This window comes from Cariama cristata, unplaced genomic scaffold (genome assembly GCF_000690535.1).
Source record: "Cariama cristata isolate BGI_N322 unplaced genomic scaffold, ASM69053v1 scaffold13166, whole genome shotgun sequence".
NCBI classification, from domain to species: domain Eukaryota; kingdom Metazoa; phylum Chordata; class Aves; order Cariamiformes; family Cariamidae; genus Cariama; species Cariama cristata.
Window position 1 is genome coordinate 43,868 of NW_009621652.1, and position 17,817 is coordinate 61,684.

General features: G+C 42.5%; 1 protein-coding gene across 1 annotated transcript in view; it reads right to left on the reverse strand.

Moving 5' to 3' along the window:
• Positions 1 to 17,817, reverse strand: part of LRRK1 (leucine-rich repeat kinase 1) — a 78,061-nt gene that overhangs the window by 40,995 nt on the left and 19,249 nt on the right. The window contains exons 3-9 of the mRNA XM_009702054.1: positions 16,773 to 16,944; positions 14,201 to 14,380; positions 13,428 to 13,576; positions 4,439 to 4,665; positions 3,788 to 3,915; positions 3,361 to 3,524; positions 2,519 to 2,656 (exon numbers count right to left, since the gene is read on the reverse strand). Of these exons, the coding sequence (XP_009700356.1) occupies positions 2,519 to 2,656; positions 3,361 to 3,524; positions 3,788 to 3,915; positions 4,439 to 4,665; positions 13,428 to 13,576; positions 14,201 to 14,380; positions 16,773 to 16,944 (1,158 nt within the window). The remainder of the gene's footprint in view (positions 1 to 2,518; positions 2,657 to 3,360; positions 3,525 to 3,787; positions 3,916 to 4,438; positions 4,666 to 13,427; positions 13,577 to 14,200; positions 14,381 to 16,772; positions 16,945 to 17,817) is intronic.

Consider the following 17,817-nt stretch of genomic DNA (forward strand, 5'->3'; position numbering starts at 1 on the left):
AATATAAAACTGCAGACATGTCGAGTGAGCCATTAGGGGAAAGGGTTGGAAAACCGTGCAAACTACAAAACCCTTCCCACCACTTGAGTCTCGACAGCCAATGCTTTTATCATCATTAGTCTTCCGCTGGCTCGAACCTCCCGTTGGAAGGAAGACCCAGTCCTCCCTTGGCGCCTGGTGTCGAGCTCTCTCCAGATATCAGCATGGGGCTGTTCAATGACAATGCTTCAAACTTCTCCCCCAAAATATCCCTGAGCAGGGGGCAGGAGGAAAGAGAGGCTACATGTTCCAAAATTAGCACAAACTTTGTTCTGTGTGGTCCAGCTGGGGTGCTTCATTTTCAGTCAACTGTATCCATGTAACATGTCCCTCACAAACACTGACAAGGGTCACTTTCCAGGAGAGCTGAGAGCCTGGTGACATTATCTGCAATACTTACATGCCTGCTCCATAGGGGAAAAATTAGTGACTTTCAGCTGGCTGTGGCTATTCATGACTCTAATTCTGGAGATCACTAGTCCTTGTTTTGCAATTGCCTCTTCTTTCTCATCTCTAACTTCTCCATTTTTGCTGCCTTTCAGGAAGAGAACGGGTGCTTCCAGAAGTAAGACAATGGCAGCAGACGACGACTTCCTTCAAACCTCCTGCCGCAGCATGCCATAAGGGTTCTGGTGCATTAGATCATACCAAAGGGAGGGAACTGCAGCATCCAGATTAGGCTGACTTGGTCAGCTCATGATGTGGAAAAGCTGACCAGAGTCTTACCTGAATACTTCCACCCAGAGAGGGCCAGGTCTCTTCAAGAGAAGCAAACTAGTCTAGAGAACTAAGACATGGCTCGGAGCATGTACAGTTGGTTCCTTTAGAAGGCAACAGACAGGAAAGCTAAGAAGGCCCCTGCTTCTCTTACCACCACATTTCTAGCATATACATCACATTAGCGACTGTGAGCTGGTCTTAGTCTTAAGGCCCCTCCACAAACCAAGCAAAGGCCAGTGATAAACTACATGTCCCACCAGCCTAGGTCAGAGACATGCTTTCAAGTCACAGGCCTCGTCTCCTTTCAGCTTTTCCCAGGGAGAAGGCAGTTAGCTGTTGTTCCTAAACAATAATGTAGGAACATATAATGTTTCCTATGTTTTAGGTAGAACATGTTATTGCCCATTTCTCTCCCTTCCCATACCTACGTCTGGAGAGGGCTGGAGCATGAGTGCAGCCCCATTCACTGACACCAACTCTATAGCCAAGGAGTAGCCCAAGCCAGGGCTGATCTAGGTATGGGCTTTCACTTTCTAGTTGCTCACCACACTCTAGCCCTTGGGGGACTGAAAATATCTGCTATTTATTTCTTCTGTGAAGCTAAGGGTGAAGAGATATGGATAAGAACTGGCACTATTTAAAGCAGCCAAATCTCGCTAACTTTGAAGACAGACCATCAGCAACGATTGCACTGAGGTCTTCTCTGACGCCCTGTTCTGGTGCCTTCACATCCCTCTGCAGCCCCTGAGCAGCATCACCCAAAGAAATGTGCCACTGAAGTGTCATTTAGTGTTTCGTATCTGTCATTGTAGCTCCCATCCATTAGGCTTATTTTTAATGTAGTCAGAAAAAACAAGTTTCAGAGACAATAGTCCATTTCAGGAAAAATGCCATTTGAAAACAAATGGTTACCAGAAAGCAAAGCCAAATCTGCAGGGGTCATTAAACAGAACTGAGGGAGCAAACAACCCTCAGCACTCTTCTTCCAGGCAGGAGCAAGAGGCACCTTTGCAGCAGACTCCCGAGATCCAAATTGGACATGGATATGAACCATCACTTCTGCATCCTTCCTGCAGAGGTCAGCAGTGAAAATCATGAAACTTCTCCACAAAGATTTACCTCTGTTTCTATCTCTATGACCCTGGGTTTCATAATCTGGAAGGAAAGCTTGGAGGAAACCCTCAAGTTCTGCTTGGTTTCACATCGAAACCATGTGAAGCCACAAATTCTGAAGAATTTTGAAGTAAAACTATGGATCTCTGATGTCCACTGCCAAGAATTATTTAATCTACAAGCTTAAAGACAGATGCCAACTAGCATTGTTTAGGGCATTCAAACATGCTATTTTCAGCATAGAACGACTAATCCTTAATTACACAACAGTGGTGTGCCTGATTAAGAAAAAACACAACTATTTGTCAGCACACTTGACTACATCTGTATTTCAATGGTTGGAGCTTGCAGCTACAATGCAGCGGTTGTCTTCCAAACTGCGCTCCCAAAATCTGAAAACCACAGACATCCAAAGGGTTTTCGGAAGACCTGTGTCAAAAGCTAGATACCATATCACACTGGATGAAGGCCTGAACGTAGTCATTCAGGGGATTACGGGCTGCTCAGAGGCTCTGTGCAATTGCTGTGTTCATCAACTCAAAACAGCAGATACTCTCCTACCTTAACCAGGCAGCCACTGCTATGACTTCGAGGTCTGAGTAGATATTAGGAGAAGTACTGTGAAGTAGGAAGAAATGACACTTACTTCAAGCTGGAAGAGTCCTGGTGGAACTTCTTTTAGTGAGTTCTCAGAAAAATCCACTTCTCTGAGGTGATTTTTCCAGAAAATAGTCAACGCATCAGGTAGGAATTCCAGTGAGTTTCTAGACGCTTTACAACATTTCTGGAAAACATGAAAGAAAAAACACAGAGCAGTAATCATCTCTTTAAATAATGAGGTAGATCAGCTGTCACATGTTTAAGGCATTAATAAGCTCATTCTACGTGATCTCTTTAGATGTTTTGATCTAGATGAATCATTGTGCATGCAGGCACATACGATTTGCCGAAGAGATGCGCTCACCTAAATGATGGGCAAATTCTTTGGTGGGCATAACGTATTTCAAAAGTTATTTTGAAAATGACTCCCATTTGCTTTTCAACCATAAACAAACACTTCACCAAAACATACTGTTCTCTTGCTGTCTCTGTAATAATGAGGAATAAAGTCACAGAGATGGGTGGATATAGATGCCCTAGTTAGCCATGGGTTTGGGCAAACTTAACTCTGAATGAAGGCTAAGTGTTCTGTAAAATGATTCTAACAATACTTCTGCTCATATGGACTATAGAGAAAATGAATACATCCATATAGGACATGTTCCTAGAAGTTTTCCACCAATGCCATCAACATGGTGAGAACAGGGTAGAACCTCAGAAAGACTTGATCTGAGACCCATAAACCAAATCAGGCAGGGGCATTCCTACAGAAACAGAAGAGCCTTTTAGTCAAAGAGGTCTGACAGCTTTTTAAGCATCACAGTATATTTTTTGCATTGTTTCAACAGCTTTTTCAGCATCTGACTCTGTCAAAGCAGTTTGACTTACCAAGGGGCAGGCCCAGGGATCTGGAAACACTTTCAGCTGATTTCTGGAAACATTCAGTATGTTTAGGGACTTGAAGCAGTACAGAAAAACCGTTGGAAGTTCCACCAACCTGTTGTCAGAGACGTCAAACTCCTGCAGCTTCCTTAAACCAATCCAATTAGTTGCTAGAAAACATGAAACATTGTGGACTTGGTGTAATCATGATAGCAGTCTGAGCCAGCAAGATGCTGCATACTTGCTAGATAAGAGCCAAAGGATTTCATGAGTGCTAAAAAACAACCAGGCCTTTTCATGGACTTTGGAAAAGGACCGCGGGATGCTAAGCATCTCTAGCTAATACTGGCTTTAAGTCATTATTATAACAGTTTGGGGCTCTCTCTTACAGATTAGGTCTTGAAATGTAAGCATAACACTGGACTGTACGTACTGTTTTCCTCGTCAAATAACTTCTCCATATAGTTTTTGGAAGCGATCAGTTTTTTAAGGTTTTTAAGATGTAGGAATCCAGAAGGGAGAGTAAAGAGCCTGTTGCTGGATACGTCGACCTCAAGTAACCTGTGAGTATAGAAGGTAATCAGGCTTCAATAAAATGCTAGCAAAGACTCCTGTTGCCATAGACATGTATTTTACCAGGATAGCTTTAGATCTGAATGAAAGCAGCTGGAATGTCCTCTCACAAGGCAAAGCAAAAAACCCTATTTGGAAAATTAACCCTTCCAGGGAGCAGATAGAAGTGGTCTGGATAGACAGCAGATCAGACAATTGATACCAGCCAGTAAATATCAATCTGAGTCAGCTCAGGGCTTAGACTTGGAGGAGTGAGGCACACAGAACTGGAGAAAAGCGGAAGCAACATGAGATAATACAGGAATAAAAGTCCCTACAATTGTCCCGACAACTAACTTGGAAACACTGAGAATGCAAAAGGTAAATCTTAAGTTAAACCTTGCAGCAGACAGAAAATAAACCAAGAAGCTTCTGCATATACTCTTCACTTACATAGTTTCACACAAGCACAACTCATTTGCACCCGCTCTCCATACGGGTTCAGTTTGCTGTGGGCATCTAGCGCACACACCTTGTACATATAATTTCATCGGATGTCTGTACGCTGGGTAACTCTGTCAGTTGATTGTCAGCCAGGCTGAGCTTCCTGAGGTTTATCAGGCCCCACGGGATCACGGATGGAAGGGAGACCAGGCAGTTGGCAGAGAGATCAAGCTCAGTTATCTGACAGGAGATATCAATCAGCCAGTCCAGATCCACCCAGGGCAGTTTGAGATTTGACCAGTTCACACACAAAGCCTGCACATGTCAAAGAAAGAAGAGAAACCCACGTTAGTAAAATCCCAACTTCTCTCTGCCTGTGTTACACCGCTGGGAATATGGCAGATGAGAGCACAGACCATAAACATTTTGCTCACTTTCCAATCTGCTTCCAGGAATTAAACTGACTCAGAGATTAAACCATGCCTGGATACCAGCAGCCCCCAGCATAAAGCGGCTCCAAAGACCATGAGCAAGCGCAAGCAGGGGACCTGGACTTCTTCTCCAGTCCATCCACCAGCTCCAGTGGGCCCCACGAAGGGTGAGCTGCCCTTGTCTGAAACAGCATTCTCATCATTTGGTGTTAGGGCAAAGGCTGGACACAATGATCCCAGAGGTCTCTTCCAGCCTAACTGATTCTGCGATTCTGATCCCAGAGCTGGACAGACTTTAACGGTTTGATCATCCAGCAATGTGCAGTGAGTTTCCATGGGGCTGGGCTCCCTGCCCCACATGACACCCCTACACTAGCAGCACAATACGGACAGATCATGGAAACCATCTTAAATCCAGACTCTGCAGCCCGAATCCCAGTCTGTCTCTTGGACAACATGGTCTGCATTGCTGCTCTGATCTCCAGGGGACTGTGACCACCAACAGAGGCCAGGCAGGTCCAGAGGAAGCCCTGTGGAACAGTTCGTCTCTGAAACGCTTATGGATCATTGCTTGTGCATTTGTAGAGAGGACAGGGACAGATCTGCTGAGTGTGATAATGATTTCTCAGGACGCCTGTTGCTTGAATAATTAATATATGCCCAGGCACTGCTCTTCCATCTTAAACCTTCCAACAACAAGCAGCCAAACTCTTTTGGGGAAAGTTTAGGTTTTGCAAAGGAACATCTGGGAAAGGCAAACACCCGCTTGTAAAGCATTTCTAAACACTATAAATTTTCTCAGTATCAGGAAGGTATTTTAGTTTCTGAGACATGACTCTGGCAGTTGCTTCCTTTCTAGGTAATGTTCTGCTGCTTTTGACAGTAAGATGAGGAAGTCATTTTATCCTCTTTTGGAAAAAAACCAGAAGCTGTTGTGAAAGGCATAACTACTTATTTCAGGCTCCAGCTTGGACGGAAGAAAACATGAACACATAATGGTCATCAATGCAAGTAAACAACCCAAGGCTTCATTTTCAAGATCACCTCGTTGCATTTCAATGAGATCTATGTTCCAAAATCCACATTTTTAAAATGTTAGTCCCAAAATGTTTTCATAAGCTCAGTGTTTTCGACATAACTCATCCCAAAGACAGTCTCAATGAAGTGACCATTAATTCTCCACCAGGAGGCAGCAAGGACCAGACAGCAAATTTAATTTGCTTTCCAATGCCCAGTATTTAGTTCTTCTTAAGACTTTTAACCTCCAATTTAAAATTAAAAGGAATATATTTTGGGAAGGGAAAGAAAGAAAAGGGAAACAAAGGTCTATCTCAAATGCTTATTTAAGACTCAGAACTCCAAGTAATGTAGATCACACAGTTCAAATGTCTAGGAGAATGGAATAAAGGGTAAGCACAAACAGTTGCACTTTTTAGAAATGGATAGTAGTCATACTTAGTGTAGACATAGTGCTTTTCAAATGTTCACTAGTGAAGCCTCAGGACGGTCCTGCAAATATGAATGGAAATATTATGCCTGTTGTGTCACTGGGGAAACCAAGGCAGAGAGCACGAGCTGTTTGTCTGAAGCTACATTCACCGTCATGCCACAAGGCATCCATACAAAACACAGCAAGCCAACTGCAAAAAGAAATCAAATTAAGCAGAGTATCCATTGCTACTGCAAAATATACAGTATCTAATGGGAGTTACACTGCAAAGCTTTCACATTGGTACTAAACATTCTGCTTTACTATTAGATTTTTCAAGTCTGTATATTTAACAGCTTCCTGCTTACAAACTCCTGTTTTAAATTCTGTACGTAGCTTTCTCTAATTTTCTCTCACCTGTAACAGCCCAAGAGCTCTTTACATCACTGGACAGCAATCAGTTGTGAGTTATGGTAACAGAGAGTATAAACACACAGGTCAGATTCCCTTTTCCATCCCTAGCTATGCCACACTTTAGGAGAGAGGTAGGGATGTGGTACTGATGCTAAGGGACTGGAACATCTTCCCAGCATGAGGAAACCTCACTGAGGAAGAGCACATTTGTGCTGAGACATTCGATTATTTTTTTCTGGTTCCCTGAATTGCCCCAAGAGCTCATAACAGGAACCAGATTCCTAAATCCAGATAATACAGGAAACCAGCTCTACACTACAAACAAAATCCTCAAGTAGTATTGATAGCTGTCCGGCTACTTACATGCACTTTCAGGGCACTACCCTGTCTTATAATATTATTACTCTCTATTTTAGAGAGAGAATTTTCAGCTGGTTTAGCTCCCAGATAAGATCACCAAAAACTCACTTACAATGGTATCGATGCAAGAGGAGTGCATGGCTGGGGAGAGGAGGAAGGAAGCATCACTGTAGCTCCATCCTAGATCAGCTAAAATTGTCACTGATAGTAATACAGCTTAATCAGCAATTAAATTCTCTTACTGATGTCATCTATACCATGGTGTGGTTTACAGTGATGCCAGCAAAAATCTTTCTATGTCAGGACAATTAAATCTACACCATGACTTTTGCTCATACAGAAACAAAAACATCAGCCTCCTAACTAACAGTGCTGGGTCAAATCACACGTTCTGCATTCACAAAACCACATACCACAACCCCCCTGGCCTAGGAAAGAATTAAGAAAGGGCCCGATCCTCAACTACTCGTGCTTCATGTATACTTTTAATAGGAATGGCTTCTTCAGGCTAGAAGAGAAAGACGTAACAAAGATCCAGGTACTGAAAGTATAACAGAAGCACAGGCTGCCTAGATATGTGAGAAACGTTTTAATAGGGAATCAGCCATTTTAACAACTAACCTCCGCTGGCAATACATAGTCTGTCCTGATCCCTTCTTTCCAGGAATGCCAATTTTTTCCAAAACCTATGCCGAGATTCAGCCAAGATGGGGGAAGAGGTGATAAATCAGAATGAATAGGGGAAAACTCAAGCTTTTAGGCAGCAGTTCCAGACAACATGTCTACGGTCTTAAAAATTAACTGCTAGTAAGGGACATCCCACTTACCCGTATCGTTACTGAGACATGGGGTATGGAACTGCTAACACAGCACTGAGGGTTACAGAAAGGTGGATTCGTCTCAGCCTGTCTACCAGACCCACCAATTATCTCCTGTAACCATCACAAAGACCTTGCTCAGAAGGAGTCTAAACCTCAAAAATGAAGCCATTGAGATAAGCAATGCTCTTTCCTCTATTTCCCTTTACAGCTTGGCATCCGCCAACAGAGGGGAACAGCAATGACTTTCACGGAGATCTCGGGCAGTAGCTGAAACAGCTTTTTACTGACTCTATGCTATGAAGGTGGCAGATTGATCTGGGATGAAGATTTGGCTGTGAGACTAAAGTTACTTTTCACTCTGCAACAAGGAAAACAGTGACATTACATTCAAAGGTGGCCTCAGCACTGATATCGCAAGCTGTCAATTATTATCCTATGTCTATTATGATCACCAAAGATTAGCACTGGACAGGACAGGACACATAACAAAGATGCCATCCAGAGGACATTTACCCCAGAACCTCAGGACAACTTTCAAAAGTACACCAAGATGGAAATTGTGGCATCCTGGCAAAATGGTATCGCCACAATGGTTGTGGATGCACAAGATCCACACCATGGCCCAAAAAGAAAAACAGGGAAGTAAAACTTTCCTGGCTTTTTTTTAAACACCCTTTAGCACCTCATCTAAAGTGAGATGTTCTATAGCACCTTTCCTAAGATAAGCATCCCTGACCAGAGTATCCAACCCCTTGAACCATTTACATATTTTACCTAAACAAACAGAAGCAAGAAAATTGACGATTACAGCAAAAAAACTGGGCAAATATTCCATGCAAAAGGCTATCCACAGGCTATCCACAGGAGGATGCATATAACCATACAGGGCTTTGAAATTCTGGCAGTGATGGGAAAAAAGGCCTGGAGAGCTGGCTTGCTTGTTTGGTTTCCTCGTCACAGGAGAAAGCAGGCTCTTGTGGTTGAGAACCTGAATTCAGACTCCAAAGCCCCAGATTTCTTGTGTGACACCAGTCACTGTCTCAGGCTACCCAGACTCTGTCTGCCAGTCCATATAATGGGACGCAACATTTCCCCTTCTCTCAGGGGAGCCAGGAGTAAAAATGCACTACAGATTCCAACTCCTTCTTTTGTCTTCCTGCTTAATTAAACTGCTCCCAACAAAGCTGCAATTAAAAAAAAAAAAGTCAGAAAAAACCCCCTGATGACGTTTATCCTTTCTGTCAGTTCCTGCTCTGTTTCAAGACGATGCTCTTTACAGTGGGCCCAGGTTCTTATTCCAGTACAAAAAAGTACTTCTCCTTGAGTACACCAACCAATGCAGTAATAATAAGTTCTATAGCCTGCTTTTAGGGGGTGCAAGCAGGATGATGTGTCTCTGCTGCTTCTCATTTCACACTGATACTCATTTCTATTTTGCATTTAGATTGCTGTGTATCGTTTACCTAAGAAACGCAGAGCCATGGCCTCAGGGTATTTAATGTGATAGAAAGATACCTGCAGAATTCAGTAAGTGACTTCTAAAAGCACAGATCAGATCATGAAATCCAAAACCTGCTCTGAATGCTGCAGGGTAGGTGTCCCCATCTGCTAGGCAGCTTTTTTAATCTCCTTGCACTCAGTCCTCCTCCTCATCCAGAGCCTGGGACTGACAATGTCTCTTCTACCTGAGTGCTGCAAACTGGAGAATCAGGCAAGCCCCTTCATCTGATGTAGGGACAATGGACCTTGGTGCTAGTAACCTAATGTCAGTGGAGTTACCTTAGGGATTTACTTGGCTCAGCACTCTGTGGTGAAAACATAAATAAATGAGAGAAAGCCTGACAGCAATGCTACAAAGGGAGGGGATTTCCTCCCCAACTCATACTTAATCATCTCCACTATCTTCCCAGAAAAGCCCATTTCTTTGATGCCAAAGATGATGATACTGAACTCGCAGAGACAGTGATCAGCTCAATCTTTCTCCATTTGGCATCGGTTGGTGAGCTCTGTGCTCAAATGAGAGGGATGGTGTTCGGTTCTTGGGCACAGCCTGACTCTGGACGGCTTTACTGCTCTTCAGAAGGGCAAAGAAAACCTCTTTAGACTCCCCTCTCCTGTCAAGGAAAGAATTTCTCAACATGAGTCCTGAAAACTAAATGGAAATCTTCTACTGCAGTGATGTCAGGGGATGCACTGAGGAAGGCAAGGGACTGGAAATTTTGCAAAAGCAAGAAACCCCGCTGCTCTTGGGCAAACGATGAACTATAAATACACCAAAAAAAATTACTTTGATTTGAGACCATTCAGTAAGGTGATTAAAAAAGGCTGTTGTGAATTTCTTCTGAATGACATGACACGCCCCAACAGAACCTTGCTCTTGCCGTAGATGGGATATTCTGAAGATGGTGATCTAATTCCTCCATCAATAATGCTGCTGTGAATCTTGAGTGGAAATGCTGCAGATTTCTTTACTGATGGCAATGTAACTGATATTAGCCAGGCAGCAGATAAAGAAATCAGTGGAGGATCACACACATACACAAACATTTGCATGCTTGTCTATAAAATTCTTGGCAAAACATTTCCTATGGAAAATGCAGTAGATTAAGTTCTTTTCTGGTCTGTAATGGCAAAAATAAATTGATCTCACACTGCGCACACTGGAAAGTTAAATGTATCTCCATGCTGACTACACCTATCGAAGTGTGGAATTCTGTGCCCAGCCACTTTACTGCACAGCGTATTTTTGGCATTTGTTACCTGTTCCTGTAAAAATGGAACACTTCCTCTCTTTAGCAAGGCAGTGGTTTGCTGTGGGATAAATTTATGCCAGGGGAAAAAGAAAACAAAAAAAACCAAACAGAAAAGGAGAAACGGATATTAGAAAAATGAGATGTAACTCCTCTTGTCTCAGAAACGGCAGCACTGCACAGTGCCTGGAAGGTGCGGCAGCTAAACCAAGCTCTCCAACCACATTTTATGCATAGCTGGTAGCGTTCACTACTGTGAAATCAACTGGAGGTCAACTGTGCAGTGTTTTCACTCAGAGACAGCACAGAAGGGACAAATCCTTTTGAAGTTCTGGGCTCATTCTTAAATGATGGGTGTACAGTCTGCCCTGTCCAAAAGGAGAGACTTTTTGACATCCAGCCGGTTGCCACACACATCACAGTCTCCACACAACCCTTTTATGCTTCCTCCTGGTGCAAAACGCATCACAGCACTTACACAAGAAGACTTACATTCATGAACCTTATGAGCTATGAAGAAAGCACTGAGGCAGCTTGTTTGCAGCTGCCATGAAGCTGTGTTTTAAAAAATGATCAGGGTGTGTGACTATCATTTCCCAGAGACTTGAGCTCTGCAGACAAACTAGGACAAATCTTCCTGAATTTGGCCCAGTCTGCCAAAATTAATTCAAAGAGAAAGCATTAAATAAGCAAACATATTAAAAATAAACAGCTACTAGAAGAATCAAGGTCAAGTTTCTGGGTCTGTTTTTTTGGTTTTTTCTTTTCTTTTTTTTTAATCTAGGCTCTTCTGGCAATTAGCGGATGTTTTAAGACTGCTCTCTTCTTCGCTCAGGGTGTGACAACAGCAAAGCTGAGTCATTTTTACAGCAGCTAAGTTAAATATTGCCAGAAAGTTCACATGGAAAACAGATCTCTTCCCTGTGATTCAAACATTTATTCCAAGTTTATTCAAGTTGAATTATCCTGTTAGTTGGACTTTTTTTTCTTCTAAAAGACACGTAGTTTTATCAACTCTTATCCAGAAACATCGAGGATTTAGCTTCCTTTTGTTTACCTGTCAATGAAACTATGGATCCCACAGGGAGGGTTCTGTGGGATCTTCTCTCTGTTGGTCTCTTCTCCGCGGTAACTAGCGACAGGACAAGAGGAAACAGTCTCAAGTTGCGACAGGGGAGGTTCAGGCTGGACATCAGAAAGAACTTCTTCACTGTTAGAGTCGTTAAGCATTGGAACGGGCTCCCCAGGGAGGTGGTGGAGTCACCATCCCTGGAGGTGTTCAAAAAACATTTAGATGTGGCGCTTCGAGACATGGTTTAGTGGGCATGGTGGCGTCAGGTATACAGTTGGACTTGATGATCTTTGAGGTCTCTTCCAACCATAATGATTCTATGATTCTATAAATCTGCTGATTGAACCTAATGAACTCAACCTCACATATGCAGACTGTAGTCCCTAACATTCACAGTATCATCAGGAATACAGCAAGACAGGGTTTTGGCAGGAAAACAGAGAATGGAGAAATTCTTAAAACTATGAAAACCTCTCTGCTGATTTTTACTTAACACGAAAGCAGAATCAACACCCCGCAATGTTACAAGCTGAGCAAACAGATACTCAACAGGCAACGGGATTCACACAGACAGAGCCTTGACCAAAAAATTTCCCTCACAGTTTTTCACTGCAAAATTTTTATGACCTGATGAAAACTGTAACTATAGAAAGCTCAGGGCTCTGATGCTCCTATTCAGTGTCAATCTACACACCGAGGGAAAAAACAAAAAATGCCTGATAACGGAATTGCTGATAACAGTAGAAATAATACGAAACACTACGTGCTTCCCTATAGAGCAGCAACAGTGTGTGCCCTAAGACATCATGAAATGTACTAATACGCTGCATGAAAACAAGGCCACTCATTTGTAGATCTCAAAGCATCATCATCATGTATTAAGCCTTCCAACAGCTGTGAGATATGAGGAGTTTAAATCTCTCCATTTTACAGTGGAAAAAACAGAGATGCAAATGAATTACCAAAATTGTCAAAAGGCTGTAAGTGGCTAAGTAGTGAACAGAGGTCTTGCCAATCTAAAAAGGCTTCAATTGTTTTTTGTTGGCCTCTATGTCCCATCAAAAACCATTCCTGTGGGACAAGCACAGCCCAACTAATATGATCTGATCACACACAATACTCTCCATGATGCTCCAGAAAGTCACATCTGTCCTGAGTAAGTGACAGTAAAGGCTACCAGACATATTTTACTAATGAGGATCTGAGGTATGGAAGATATTTTGAGCAAATGTGAGTTGTTTCTGCTCATGCTCCATGTTAACAAAAAGCCAAATGAGCCTACTTGTATGTGCTGTATCTGAGCTATCAGACGTAGGGGAAGAGAAGGGCTTACACCCTCAGCTCTGCACCATGCTAACACTCTGGGACAGCATGGAGCTTGTGGCATTACCTTGTAACCAGAACACACAACAGAAACCTAAATGAAGTGATTATCCTGCGGTCACAGAGGAAGCCTGCAATACTACTTATTACTCTGGAAGACTTTGAGCACCACAAAGTCAATGTTTCCTTTCCACAGCATATGCCTGGTTAAGACGCGGATGTTAAAATTGCAAAGCAGAAGCTGCTGCACGCAGCGTCTTGCACAATGATGCCATTTAAAGGCCTAATGTTTTACACCTTGTAATTCAGCACTGGCACGAAAGCTACTTTCACAGCTTGTTGTTGTGGTAGCAAACCACAAGGCTCTTAGTTGAGAAGAAGGATCAGCAGTCACATGGTACGTGAAGACAAATACCAATTATTCACATGATACTCCTTTAAAAGAACATCTTTTCAGACAGATAAATGGCTACTTACTGGTTTTGCTGGAGCACTACCTGGTAGTGGGCTCGTCTCAATGAAATACTTCCTCAGAAGGTGTTTGCTGGATTCAGGACTGTCCATCAGGATGTAGGAACAAAAGAAAGCTCCATTCCTTAATAAAAACACGGCTACATCTTCATTCCCTTTAGAGAAAAACAGATTGTCTATTCTCTTTTTCTCATGTAAATGAACCAACAAGGAGCTGAACACAAATCCTGGGAAATAACCACTTCTGAAAAAAAACATGGGGGTGTGCACAAAGGAAACTGAACTGTATAAAGACTGTTTCCTCCAGTGACAGGACTCAGTTTGGTCTAACTAAGACAGTAAAGACACTATGTAAAAGCAGTGGTCCAGGGTCGCTCTTTTTTCTTTTTATTTTCCTGTCTTATTAAACTATACACACAGCTGTGCTTTGAAGTGTAAATTATTAGGCCTAAATCAAGCATGTGTGCCAGAGTGTCCATAACAATAATGCTTTTACTTGCAAGGTTTCTATTTTTGAAGGGTCTATTCCCTAGGAGTTTATAGTGGAAAGTTCAGCCTCTCAGTATTTACAGTAATCTAAGTTAAGAAGACCTTGACTTAAATTTGGCTAACTCATAAGATTCAGAGCCAATTTTATTTTAATTTATCCCATTGGAAATCCAGGACAATTCCAGGCAAGCCAGTCCACACTGATACCTTCCTAGATGTGAACAGCTCAGCCCATTCTTTAAAAGACACTGCAGAAAAGGGGCAAAGTTTTGAAGCATGCAAATACATACCTGCCTTTATAGCAGCATACAGGGGCAACCGTATAAGAACTGGAAACTCATTCTTCCTGACTGCACAGCTCTCTGGGTCAGCACTGTATGCACGAATTAGGAGTTTTACTATGTCCAAATGTCCCTGCTGGCAGGCTATGGCCAGCATCCAGTTCAGGAGTTGTTGGCAAGTACTAGGACCTACCAAAAAGATACGGTATTTGACTTAGTTGATGCCACCAGGCTGTGATGTGCAAGACTCATCCACAAATAACAGCTACGCAAAGGGTATAGGATGAAGCCCCTGAGGACAAAGGAGTAGACTGCACTGCAAGAGTGTGTTACAGAAAAGCTCCAAGCTGGTCAGGCACAAAGTTGTCAGCTTTGCTTAACTGTTCTTCACTACCTACCCAGCTAACGGGCAAACTTTTTTGACTGTCCCTGATCTAAGCATGCATAAGCTAGCAATAGAGGAAGGTTTCGAGGATGCCTGCTAGGTTACCAGCAGAAAAATCAAACATGTTATCCCAAACAGAGGTAGCAAGGGATGACCAGGACTGTCTCTGCATCCAGAGATAACAGGTCTGATCCAACAGACATTACAGCCAAACATCCAAGATAGGCCACTTCTTCCAAGTTCATGAGAAGGCATAAAAAGAATGGGGAAAAACAGCTGACTTTTCATGCTACTGGATGAATAAAACAAAAATAAATGGTTCAGACAACACAAAATAATTGTTTTAGTTTGTTCTCACTGCAACCTAAAGTCTCCCACAAAAAAATTCATTTCCCCTTGAAATATTCCATTTTGGGTGAATTCTTTACTATCAATTCAAAGTAAAGTCAAACAAATGTCATTTAAGGCTAAAACCTAAAATACCATGTTCTGATTTCTGCATGAATTTACTTATGTTTTAGTCATCCCCAAACTGCTTTTTTTGCTGAATTAATATTTTGCCTGCAGAACACTGCTTTCCTCTAGGTGTGCATAATTTTGCGCATGTAACTAAATGCCCATGACAGGATTATTTCTGCTAACAGTAAGCAGTCCTCAAATCTTCCCCGATTCACAGTATCACCTCCATTTACTTTACAAATTCACTTCCCCTTTGAAATGGTTACAGAAATGTCCACAAGCCCAAGTTTACATATCAACTTTTTTTTTGCAGTTTCTCCATGTGGAAATTACATCGCTCTTTGCATTCTTAACAACTTGACTAAATCACTGACCCTCATGCTGCAAAAAATGGGCTCCACTTCAGCTGTAAGCCACAAGGAGTTCACACTGAGCCAGAGAGAATCACTGCAGTGCATTAGCCAAATCGTAATTCACACAATTTATTCCTAAACCCTGTGATTGGTTTCTACGTGACTTCCCAGGGAAATAAATGGAAAGTCCCCCAGAAAAACTTCTGAAAGCTGCTGTTGGCATAGAGCACCTCCCCTGACCCCCACAAAGCAAGGGTTTAAGGGAATTTGGTCAGTTCTAAACTGAGCTAAGTTTCCAGAAACTACTTAAGTCACTTCTCATTACTGAGAGTATTATATTAATATAATTTAATTTTTGCTACTAGGTTACAAAATCAGCATTGTCAGTCTCCTTTCTGGCTAAAGGAAGTATTATCTTTAATTGCATCCCCCAAACCAGAACGTTTCTTTCGCTTATTCGTGCTCTAACAGTTTAAGAATATCAAATAAGCAGGTTTCCCAACAGGTTATTCCTGTTCTCATTGAGGTCACTGGCAAGTAGATAGCTCCAGTGAGGAGCCAGAGCTATATTCAGGTCAAATATTGCAGAGGCCTAGCTTAGCTGTTGTGGTTACTGCAGTGCCTGAGGTCAAGACAGCAATTTGCTCTGGCTGCTATGCAGGACCACCGGACCCTGAATCCACAGAGGGTCTCCCTCAGCAGCAGCTGCCATGCCTGCAGTACACTAAAAGAGCAACAGGGCACCCAAAACACAGTTCCTGGTCCTGACTCAGAGTAATGCTCTTCCCCCATGCTCCCACAGCTGCCTTAAGAATTGCATCTGGGTCTAAAAATGTCTCTGTTCTGCTATAAAATAATTTTTAAAATGAAATGTAACTGAAATATAATGATGATTCTAAACAAGGAATTTCCCAGAAAGTCAAAACAAGATGCCGACAAGAGAGCACGGAGCATGTTGTCAGCTGTGCACCCGAAGTATTACTTGCCAGACAGTCATGCTGCACTCTCACTCCCAGCACCACTGTGTCTGCTGGATCAGCAGAGTGGGATGATGCTGTTTCCTGAAAATCCCCTAATTTCTCTGTAGGGTCTGGAACATTACCCAGCTGTGAGGGTTGATGGAAATGAATTGTCTAAATGGCATCTTCCTCCACTTCCAATTTGCAAACATGGAATATTTTTATGCATGTGTTTTTCCCCCCATGGGGGAAGTTTTCTTCAAACACAGCAGAGATTAGATCCCTCTAAGCATTTTCCCATGACTAAGTCCCTCCCCTTTCAAGGAATGTGAAAAAAAAAATAATAAATAAAATGCTCGCTTGAAGCTATAGCGCACAGCTACTGAAAAGCTTGAGGAAAGGCAGGGGCAACCCAACAGGCTTACCGTGCAAGGAATCCAGCAGCTCTTTCACAACGTCCTTATGTCCAAAATATGCAGCCACCACAGCTGCGTTGTCATCATTAGGTTCTGTTGGTAACACCACTAACGCTTCCTTCAGTAAATACCTCACCGCCTGCAGATCTCCATATGCTGCTGCAATACCTAAAAGTTGGCACTGGTAAAGAAAATATAGCAAAATAAACTCTCTGTAAAGGGAGCGGGTGGAGAAAGAGAGCATTTCTAGAGCTATGTATTTATTTGTGACCATGGCAATGCATATCCATTGTCACTGTGGTTAACTGAGAATGTCATAAACATTAGTAGCCATTATAATAATTGGTGTTGATATATTAATTACATTAATTTGCTGGGTTTTTTGCTTTATACTTTTTTATATGGCTTTACCACAAAAGTGTCCAAGGCACAGAATGGTGAGTGTAAATCCATCTTTCATGGACCAACAGAAAAAGCATTCGCACAGCTCTGCGACGAGGTGTAGTATTTGCTGTTTTGGAGATGGCCAATACGCCTGGCCTCAACATGCAGGTACTCTCCCAAAACACTAAGATAAGCTCTGTGCAAACAGCAGGCTCGAAATGAGGGCTCTGAAGGCAGAGCAGTGCAGAAGCTGGTGCAGAGGACATAGTTCCAAACACAGGCAGCAAAATCTTCCCAGGGGGCCACTAACCATCTTTGTACTGATGGAGGAATACATTTTTTGCTAAGTCTATAAACTGTTTCCTTTTTATGGAGAAAAATGTTATTTCCCTGTTTTAGTGACCACAGCACCAACATCCCCCCTCACACAGACTCCTGCTCCTACACATGCTGTTACCTGTGGTCTGTCTCATCTTTCTGATCAATGCTTTCAGACACTGTCCCTGGTCACATGTTTCTGAAGTGCCCCACACAACCAGCCATGTCTGGGACCCTGCAGCACCAGCATAACATATACAGCTGAATGTATTTTCTGCACGACAAATGATGGAAGGCAGCAGCTTGACATCTTGGTTTCTTTCCCAATAAAATTTGAGAAAGAGTAGAAACC